Below are 10338 nucleotides of genomic sequence, written 5' to 3' on the forward strand. Positions count from 1 at the left end.
TTCTTTTTCTCTAAATATATACATCTCTTTTAAGATTTTTTTTTTTTTAAAAAAAATGGGTGGAAAAATTGCATGCTTTGTGGTTTTGTGCATGTTGATGGCTGTACCATATGCATGGGGGGCGTTTAGCTGCGGTCAAGTTCAGGCCGGTGTGGTTAAGTGTCTCCCTTATTTGCAGAATCGCGGCCCCGTGGGACAGTGTTGTGATGTTGTTAAAGGTCTCATTACCTCTGCTAAGACAACACAGGATCGTAGGACTGCATGCTCTTGCCTTAAATCAGCTGCTTCTATTATTAAAGGCATTGATATGAGCAAAGCTGCTGGTCTCCCTGCTATTTGTGGTGTCAAAAGTCCCTTCAAGATTAGCCTATCTACTGACTGCACTAAGTAAGTTACGTTCATTTTAATTTTATTAAGGGTAAAAATGACTAGTTTAAAATATTACTAGTAAGTTTGTTGGCTATGTTGATTTAATTTAATGTGCCAATGCAGGGTCCAGTGATAAAATTGGTGTTAGACGTCCTATCATGGTGGCAAAGAATAAAATGCTTATGGATTGAGTTTAATTATGGTTATGTGTTCTTCTTTTTTTTTGGGTCCAATATAGTGGAGTTATAATAAAACTTTGATGGTTGGTTGTTCTACAATCTAATCTTGACTAAATGAAACTTTGAGCCAACTTTAAATGTTTATGTACTAATTTTATCCTTTATTCAAAGTCTTATTCACGATTTATTTTTTTACGTATTATATCCAATCATGTGCTTTAGTCACTACAACAAAAATGACCATTAGCGGCATTTAATTCTTAATTGCTGTTAAATATGTATTTTTAGCGGCAATTGTCACTCTTTGTATATGTCCTTAAAACCTTTAGCGATACTGGTTCTAATGACACTTAATATATGCCGATAAAAACTTTAGCACTCTTTATTAGTGTCAATATTTAATGCCGATAAAACTTTAGCACTCTTTATGAGTGTGAATATTTAATGCCCCTAAAACCTAAAAGTTATTTTTGTTGCAGTGAGTGATAGTTTGTATCGATGGTGCTTCTTTGGAGAATGATTTTGTTCCCACTATTTGTAACCAAGACATGCTAAGTATTAAATCTTAATTCAATTCTATCGCACGAAATAAAAATAAGGAAAGGTTTCAGACATTGTTTGGTTAATTGAGAAAAAGAAAAAAAAAGAGTCGAATAACTTTTTATTATATTTTGATACGAAATAAAAAAAGGAAAATGGTAATCCGGTTTGGTATGTTAGAACTTCATATAAGTATGCATTTTGACAAATTTAAATGACGATTGACTAAATAAATTTGTCTTATCCATTTAATTAAGTGTTAAAATCATTTACCCCTCCAACTTTAATTTTAAGAATGGTTAAGAATATCTACTGATGTTCCAAAATATCTATTTATTAAAAGTTGTGTTAAATAATTGAATGGTTATAACCTAACCCATGTTTAGCTAGCTAGCCCATTTTTATATAGACCATCTTATGAATTAGTACTCTGGATGAGTCATTATTCTGGCCATCTATATATTAACAAACTAAATGGTGCGGTCCAATTAGATAAAATGCTTTACAAGTAAAAATTTTTAAAAAAAACGTTTACAAGTAAAAATGAACGAAGAGAGAATATTTAGTATATCTCACTAGGTAGATTAAAAATTGCTCTACATAAGGAAGTTTGACTGTAAGATCCACCCGTCGAACAGGGACGAAAGTCGGTCTTAGTGATCCGACGATGCCGAGTTGAAGGGCCGTCGCTCAACGAATAAAAATTACTCTAGGAATAACAGGCTGATCTTCCCCAAGAGCTCACATCGACGGGAAGGTTTAGCATAACCTTGTAAATTAATGCATTTCCATTCACTATGGAAAAAAAACTTTTATTTTCACTTATCTTCTCTTCTTTAGTGGATCGGAGTTGGGATTTTTGGGAATTGTGTAGCATAATAATTGAGAGATGTAATTCAAAAAACCTACTTTTGATGTGTATAACGTTTTTTTACTGCTAAAAAATGTGTCATTTTGTTTGGCCTAATTCATGTGTTTTGGTTTGGACCAATAAGTGTGTATTAATTTCTACCAAACTCAAATTTGCTCATCACTTAACCCAATAGTAAGAAATATCAATTATTTTTCTCTATTTTAATTCGACATTAATTACTTATTTTTCTTAAATTATTTTTGAAGATCTAATATTAAGTATCAATTAATTAATTTAGTATGGTAAAATAGTAATGTGAATCGCAATTTTTTCAAGGATCATGTTAAATCCAAATATAACCAATAAAAATACATTTTCATTGCTAAGTATCTTTTCTAAATACTTGTTAATGTTGTGGTGTCAGATTGAGCACAAAGTTAAAAATAAGTCATAGACATGTATGTGGTGTAAATTGAAATTTCAAGAATTTGTTTAAATTGACTTATTTTAAATAATTTTTTAGCCTAAATGATTTTAAAAATCTTTTTCTGGTGTGTACGTTACATAGGGACGACTGATGCAATTAATTTCATAATATGTAGTCAAACAACTTTGAGGAAAATCAATTTAATTTCTGGACAGCTTACAACTGCATAATCCAATTTCTTCGAAAAAAACAAATCACCATACAACTCTCTGTTCACAATAAACTAATTTTTGTAGGTAAAAAAAACAACAACGGTTACAAAATGAATAAAAATCACAATTAAAATTGAAAATAATCAAATTATTGAAACACACAGCTTGATTTCATTAGCAACATTAGTTCACCCTCCTGCAATCGATACGAATTTGGCCTTCATTTCCAGTGAGTGGCTTGATATTACCCATCTTAATCATAGACTTAGCAAAATCTTTCGAAAAAGTCCTTAAGTCAGTACTGTAGGTTTTAACAAGCTCATCAGTCTCTCCTCCGCTAAACAGTGCTTGATCAGAATGCAAAAGCCCTTTCTTGGACACCAAGTTACTAAAATATTTCGAGTCAAAAAGAGCAGATGTAGGATCTAGGGAAGCAAGATTGGAATCACCACCACTTCGCGGACAATTTGCTTGACGTTGACTTGCAAAGGTAGAGTCGATGTTGTTAGTCTCATTATAGATGCGATTCCTGAAGGTGAAACACTGAGCAAACCCTAGTGTGTGGCCACCGGAGAGAGCCACCAGGTCTTCCTCATCCAAACCTTGCTTCTTAAAGTTGTCGATAAGTGCAGGTAAGTCCATCAACGGTGTTGGAATGTCATTATTGGCAGTGGTTCTACTTGCTGTAGTCGAATCCCTTCTTCCTAGTTCCACTTCCCATGTTGGTCCATGTAACTGTGTCAATGTAACAAAATACTTATCAGTACACTAAATTAACTTTAGCTTCTATATATTAGGGGGAAAAAGGAGTAATACGCACAGCAACAACGGAGTCACGAGCTGCAACAGCCAAGATGTCCGCACAAGATACAACTGAACGTCCACAAACTTTATCAACTTCTGACTTAATTCTATCGATCACCTCAAATCCTCTTGCTGAATTGTTATTAGCACGAGCGGTCTTTTCACTGTCAATAGTAGATGTTTGATCAAGAAGAATGGAAGCGTCACAACCCTGCATTTATCATTATAATAATTAGTAACAACATCTCAAGCAATTACCAAACATTGTTAACTAGCTAGGTGAGAAAGAAATTAAACTGACATTAACGAAACAATCATGAAAATGTAATCGTAGCAAAGAGGCACCCATTCGCCTCTCTTGGCTGATTGCATCCTCAACAACCCGTTTAATGGTTGGTAAAGCTTGGGGACAAATATCATCATAGAAATCATCTGACAAATCCGAAAAAGCTATGCGTGCTACACAAAATATGATTAACACATGAAGAAACACAAAGCTAGAACTTGAAGCCATTTTTTTTTGTAGACTTTGTTTATTGTGTTTATGATTTTGTGATGATGAGACTAAAATGAAGGCTGTATTTATAGGTAAAAAAATAATGCTGAGTATAGTAGTTGTAGGTTTAGCAACTCTCACAAGAATGAGCAGCACTTTTGACAATTTCTAACAACAAAATATTTAATTGTCTAGTACGTTGAAATATTACATGCATGAAAAGTTCGGACATAGAAATTGATAATCAATTATTACAAATTTGAGTGGGTCATCGGTATTATAATTAAAAGACTATCAAATATCAACATTGACTTGGCAAATTAACCGTACTAATTACGAAGTATTTATTATAAACAATATATGATATTGTTTGAATAAAAATGTACTCAATTGATAGTTTGGTCTAAATATAGTATTGTTATTAATAGTTTGGTCCAAAAATATTTCTGTTTTTTCTTAATGAGTCAAAAATGTTATATTTTAATTAATATATTATTTCTTTTCTTTTTAAATACATTCTTTTCCTAATGATTATATTTTTTTTAATTAGAAAAATGCTTATCCTACTTCAATTAGTAAAGATAAAAGAAAAAAGAGTAATTTATATTTTCTTTAAAAAATTGGCGTTACCTAAAAATGAAAATTGATGTTGGGATTGCTTTGATCTTATATATATATGACCTATGTTACATGTCAAATCTTTTATATGAAGTTATTCTATTGTAATTGTTAAAATGAGATAAAGAAGACAGAAAATTATTTCCTTCTTATTTATTAGTTTAAGTGAACCTATAAAGGAAAATCATAAACAAGAATATGGTTCTTTAAAAGTAATATTTTTATTAGGAATAATATATTTTCTTTTTAAAAAAAGCTAGTATAATTATCTGAAAAAAAAGACATATTTGATCCATTAAGTAATTATAGGGATATAATTTAGACCAAACTATTTACATTACGGTAACAATATTTTTATAGAAAAACTAATAATTAAGATATTATTATTCAGTTTCACATAATATGAAAACATTTTTGATCCTTTTTTGTTAATAATATTATAAGTACCCACTCCAATTCGAAGAAACCGTCAAAATATAAAAATTAAAGACGAATAACAACTCAACATGGACTATATCTATCAAAAAAACTCATGTCAACGTTAAAAATAAACATCATGCAAATAATTTAGTTATAATGAGGGTAACCAATGCCTATCATTGTTGATAATGGTCTTTATTAGTTCATAAAGAATAGAGTGAGTCTAATTAATTATTGGCTCATTCATTAATCATTATTTATATGGAACGTTAATTCAATATTAATCAATTAATGGCCATGACCATAACGAGTCTCACGCCGAAAAATCTATTAAACAAAATATTGATGAAGAGAAGATATTTGATCAGTAGATCAACAACTATGTTTGAATAATAAGTTTTTATATATGTCTCTTTTAATTTGTTTATACTGATTTTGTAGAATGAAATTTATATTAATTAAACTTGGTCAGAATGTAGCAAAATTATCTCCGCAAAAAAGGAATTTTTTAATCTTAAGAGAAATAATGTATAATTCATTTGTACTGGTAGATTTAAAAAATCAATAAATAATTTATCACCTAATTTCTAATCACCCTTCTTGTTAACTACAGTTATTTTTCAAAGTGCTGAATCTATTATATTTAAACGATGATATAGTAAAATCATTATTTTCTTTATTCTTCAAATATCAAATCAATAGTATCTAAGTTTGTAAGAGAATACAATCTACCTTCCTTAGAGTTGGTGTTGGGATATGATTCAGGTGCTATTTCTATGATATTGCATGTTAAATTAGTCCACCAGGCCTATAATATTATCAATTTGCATAGTGCTTATTATTGAAAAGTAATTTTTAAAAAAAGAAAGAAAATTTGATGTTAATATGTCGATTCTCCAATGATAATTAAATTGTCAAAGTTGAGGGTTTGCATGAAATTAATATATTAACTTGAGAGTAGTTAATTTTATTCATGTTAGAACGAGTTCTATAATGTGGCTATATAGTTTCGATTGGGACGAAAAGTTAATAATTTCACATGGTGTGACTGTAAAAAGATATCACTAAAATTTATAGCAGTAACACTCGAATAATTTCCATGTTGATGTCCATTTTTGAAGCCACATTTGTTGTCTGCCATCATTCATCATCTGCAACTATCATTTTTGCGATACAAGTTGATTAATTTGCAGTGTTGTTAATTACATTGTTCATAACATGGCTGGTGGCTCTATTTTCTCCACCGGTATGAAGCCGGACGACGTCCAATGGGAAGGTGTGTAAGCACCAAACGATCAGAATTGAAAGGAGTTAGAATTGTGTTACAACGTTCGTTTGTATATATAGGGGAGTAAGCGTTTGGTATGAAGTAAACTGAAAAATATTTTTTTTAATTTTTTCATGTTTGATTGACTTAATTTGCTCTCTAAACTAATTTATTTTTTTCAAATTTAAGAAAAATGACTTCCTCCAAAAATTAAGAAAAATATTTATCAAAATACTTCCCAACCTAAAATTTTAATTTTTTTCATATCCTACTACATCACAAAAAATATTTAAAATTATAAAGTACTTTTTCTTTTTGAAAATTTATACCCCTACCCTAAAACCAAACCCCCCCAAAAAATTAAAAATTTATTTTTGTATTCACACCTGACGTCCTACCCCCCCCCCCCCCCAAACAAAAAAAAAAAGGAGTTAACTTGACCCTCCTACACAGCCCCTCCCCAGCATTTTTTTTAGAAAATATATTTCTTATATTTTTAAAATATTAAAATCCTATGGTCGGGTCCTAGTTCAGAAGTCAGAGTCGAATTTTGATTTGAAAGTCGAATCTTGAGTCGAAAGTCGAGTCAAGTCCCGATTTAGAAGTTGGGTCCTGCACAAATTGTTGATTGTTAGGGTCGGTTCTTGATTTGAAAATCCAGTTTCGATTCGACTATAAGAGTCGAATCTCGAATTGATCGACCACGTCTAAGTTTGAATATCGAGGTTACGTCTTGGGTCGATATATGGTCCCGATTGGAGTCAAACCCAATTTAATGTTGGATCCCAAGTCCAGGTTTGGATCTCCGGTCAGAAGTCAGATCCTAGGTCAGTAGTTGGGGTGGGGAGTATGGTCGAGTCATGCAGTCGTATCTTGGTTTGAAATTTGGGCCCTGGTTTGGGTGTCAGATTTCAGATCGGTGTTAGGTCTCAAGTTTGGGGTTCAAATCAAGTCTTGAATTAGACACGGGGTTGGGTTAGAGTAAGAGTTGGGGGTCAGGTCCTAGGTCCAATGTCAAGATCGGATCTCAGATCAGTCGTGCCGAGGTTGGGTCCTAGTTCGAATATCGAGTCACGGGTCGAAAGTCAAGTCCAAATCCTGAGTCAGATTCAAATCTATCATTAGGGTCATCTCTTAGTTTGAGTGTCGAGGTTGGTTCCTGAATTGATTATCATGGTTGGTTTTCGGGTTAAATATGACTTTCCCAAAAAAGTATTTTAATTCTACTCTGTAGTAAAAAATAAAAGACATAATTTGTTAAATAATATTTTCATTCACCAACCAAACACTAAAAGTATTTTCTACTCACTGACCAAACATGAGAACATAAGTTAGAAATTTACTTATTTTTTTAAAAAATAACAACCCATAGCATCGGTATTTTTTGATAACTTGTGTAATTAATTTGTTTTATAATATACTTTTCAAACAATTTTGAAGATAGTGAACCTCTAATGAAATATTTACTAGATTCAAACTCTTAAACAAACAAATTTGAAATTACCATGCACCTCTCAATGTTCTCCAATCAAAACTGACTTATAAGGCTTTTTATTTATTTTCTCAAAGTGCATATTTAGATAAGTGATATTTATCATATTTAAAATTTAAAAAATTAAAATAAATTTCTTTAACATGCCTTTTTAACCACAGAGAAGAAGAGAAGAGATATCTTATGCAACTTAGTTATTAATTTTTAACCAAACAACTCGGAAGATAATCAATCTACTTGTTTAAACGGAAAGAGGAGTCCATTCATTCAAAATATTATCTTTATTCACTCGCCAAATGAAAACAACAAGATCCAATTTCTTGGAAAATTGATGGCAGCACAATTAACTTGACAAAGGTTACAAATGAATGAAAATCACAACTACAATTGAAATACAATCAATTTTAGAAAATACTTTATTTTACCGGAAGCACGTGCTTAGTTCACTTTCCTGCAATCGACACGAATCTGGCCTTGATTTCCGGTCAATAGTTTGATGTTACCCATCTTAAGCATAGACTTGGCAAAATCTTTCGAAAAAGTCCTTAAGTCAGTACTGTAGGTTTTAACAAGCTCATCAGTCTCTCCTCCGCTAAACAGTGCTTGATCAGAATGCAAAAGCCCTTTCTTGGACACCAAGTTACTAAAATATTTCGAGTCAAAAAGAGCAGATGTAGGATCTAGGGAAGCAAGATTGGAATCACCACCACTTCGCGGACAATTTGCTTGACGTTGACTTGCAAAGGTAGAGTCGATGTTGTTAGTCTCATTGTAGATGCGATTCCTGAAGGTGAAACACTGAGCAAACCCTAGTGTGTGGCCACCGGAGAGAGCCACCAGGTCTTCCTCATCCAAACCTTGCTTCTTAAAGTTGTCGATAAGTGCAGGTAAGTCCATCAACGGTGTTGGAATGTCATTATTGGCAGTGGTTCTACTTGCTGTAGTCGAATCCCTTCTTCCTAGTTCCACTTCCCATGTTGGTCCATGTAACTATGTCAATGTAACAAAATACTTATCAGTACACTAAACTAACTTTAGTTTCTATATATTAGGGAAAAAAAGGAGTAATACGCACAGCAACAACGGAGTCACGAGCTGCAACAGCCAAGATGTCCGCACAAGATACAACTGAACGTCCACAAACTTTATCAACTTCTGACTTAATTCTATCGATCACCTCAAATCCTCTTGCTGAATTGTTATTAGCACGAGCAGTCTTTTCACTGTCAATAGTAGCCGTTTGATCAAGAAGAATGGAAGCGTCACAACCCTGCATTTATTACTACAATAATTAGTAACAACATCTCAAGCAATTACCAACATTGTTAACTAGCTAGGAGAGAAAAAAATTAAACTGACATTAACGAAACAATCATGAAAATGTAATCGTAGCAAAGAGGCACCCATTCGCCTCTCTTGGCTGATCGCATCCTCAACAACCCGTTTAATGGTTGGTAAAGCTTGGGGACAAATATCATCATAGAAATCATCTGACAAATCCGAAAAAGCTATGCGTGCTACACAAAATATGACCAACACATGAAGAAACACAAAGCTATAACTTGAAGCCATTTTTTGTATAATTACTATATAGAGACTCTATGAAGTTGTATATACACTTGTTTGTTATGTTTATGATTTTTGTGATGATGAGAGTAAAATGAAGGCTGTATTTATAGGTAAAAAATAATGTTGACTATAGTAACACGACAATGGTTCTAGGTTTAGCAACTCTCATAAGAATGAGCCACACTTTTGACAATTTCTAAAAAGACTATTTTTAATTTTCTAGTATGTTGAAATATTACATGCACGAAATGTTCAGACTGAGAAATTGATAATCAATTATTGCAAATTGGAGTGGGTCGTTGTATAATAATTAAAAGACTATCAAATATAAATATTGACTTGGCAAATAAACAGTACTAATAATGGTATTGCTGTTAATAGCTTGATCCATTAATTAATAATAGTGATATTTTAAAACCAAACTATTTGCACTAAGGGTATTTCAAATCAAATTATCAACGATAACAACATTTAAGAAAACTGTTAACTAAGATATTATTATTATTCAAATTCACATAATATAAGGACATTTCTGACCTTTTTTTTTTGTTAAAGTATCCTCTTTAAATTCAGAAAAATGTCGAAATGTAGAAAGACGAATAACAACGTGGACTTAAAACGTAACCGATATGCAAATAATTTAGTTATAATGACAATAGCCTTGATTTGTTCATTAAAGAATAGAGTGGATAAATGCCATTGGTCTAATTTATTTATTGGCTCATTCATTAATCATTAATTATATGGTACGTTAATTCTATATATATTAATCAATTACTAGTCCATGGCCATATATAACGTGTATCACCGAAAAATCTTTTAAACAAAATATTGATGAAGAGAAGATATCTGACAGTAGATCAACAACTACGTTTGAATAATACATTTTTATGTCTCTTTTAATTTGTTTATACTGATTTTGTAGAATGAAAGTGATGTAATTTGTATTAATTGAACTTGGTTATAATGTGGCAAAATAATCTCCGCAACAAAAGGAATTTTTTTTAATCTTTAGATAAAATTATATATAATTTCATTTTTACTTGGATTCAGAAAAATCAAAAGATAATTTATCTCTTAGTTTCTAATCAC

The 10338-nt window shown here is 31.6% G+C and overlaps 3 protein-coding genes across 3 annotated transcripts; 1 reads left to right on the forward strand and 2 right to left on the reverse strand.

Annotated features, from left to right (window-relative positions):
* On the forward strand, positions 1 to 712 carry LOC101266573 (non-specific lipid-transfer protein 2-like). Its single transcript, XM_004249001.5, has 2 exons — positions 1 to 387; positions 493 to 712. Exons 1-2 carry the CDS (start codon positions 56 to 58, stop codon positions 500 to 502), a joined length of 342 nt encoding a protein of 113 aa, XP_004249049.1. The 5' UTR covers positions 1 to 55; the 3' UTR covers positions 503 to 712.
* A 1840-nt stretch (positions 713 to 2552) lies between these two features.
* LOC101267856 (peroxidase 22.3-like) lies at positions 2553 to 4071 on the reverse strand. The gene is made up of 3 exons (XM_004249006.5): positions 3686 to 4071; positions 3401 to 3595; positions 2553 to 3315 (listed from the first exon to the last, which is right to left on the reverse strand). Exons 1-3 carry the CDS (start codon positions 3896 to 3898, stop codon positions 2764 to 2766), a joined length of 960 nt encoding a protein of 319 aa, XP_004249054.1. The 5' UTR covers positions 3899 to 4071; the 3' UTR covers positions 2553 to 2763.
* A 3868-nt stretch (positions 4072 to 7939) lies between these two features.
* Positions 7940 to 9453, reverse strand: LOC101268440 (peroxidase 22.3-like). The gene is made up of 3 exons (XM_004249008.5): positions 9037 to 9453; positions 8753 to 8947; positions 7940 to 8667 (listed from the first exon to the last, which is right to left on the reverse strand). Exons 1-3 carry the CDS (start codon positions 9247 to 9249, stop codon positions 8116 to 8118), a joined length of 960 nt encoding a protein of 319 aa, XP_004249056.1. The 5' UTR covers positions 9250 to 9453; the 3' UTR covers positions 7940 to 8115.
* Between the last annotated feature and the right edge of the window lie 885 nt (positions 9454 to 10338).

Source organism: Solanum lycopersicum, chromosome 10, assembly GCF_036512215.1.
Source record: "Solanum lycopersicum chromosome 10, SLM_r2.1".
Lineage (NCBI taxonomy): Eukaryota > Viridiplantae > Streptophyta > Magnoliopsida > Solanales > Solanaceae > Solanum > Solanum lycopersicum.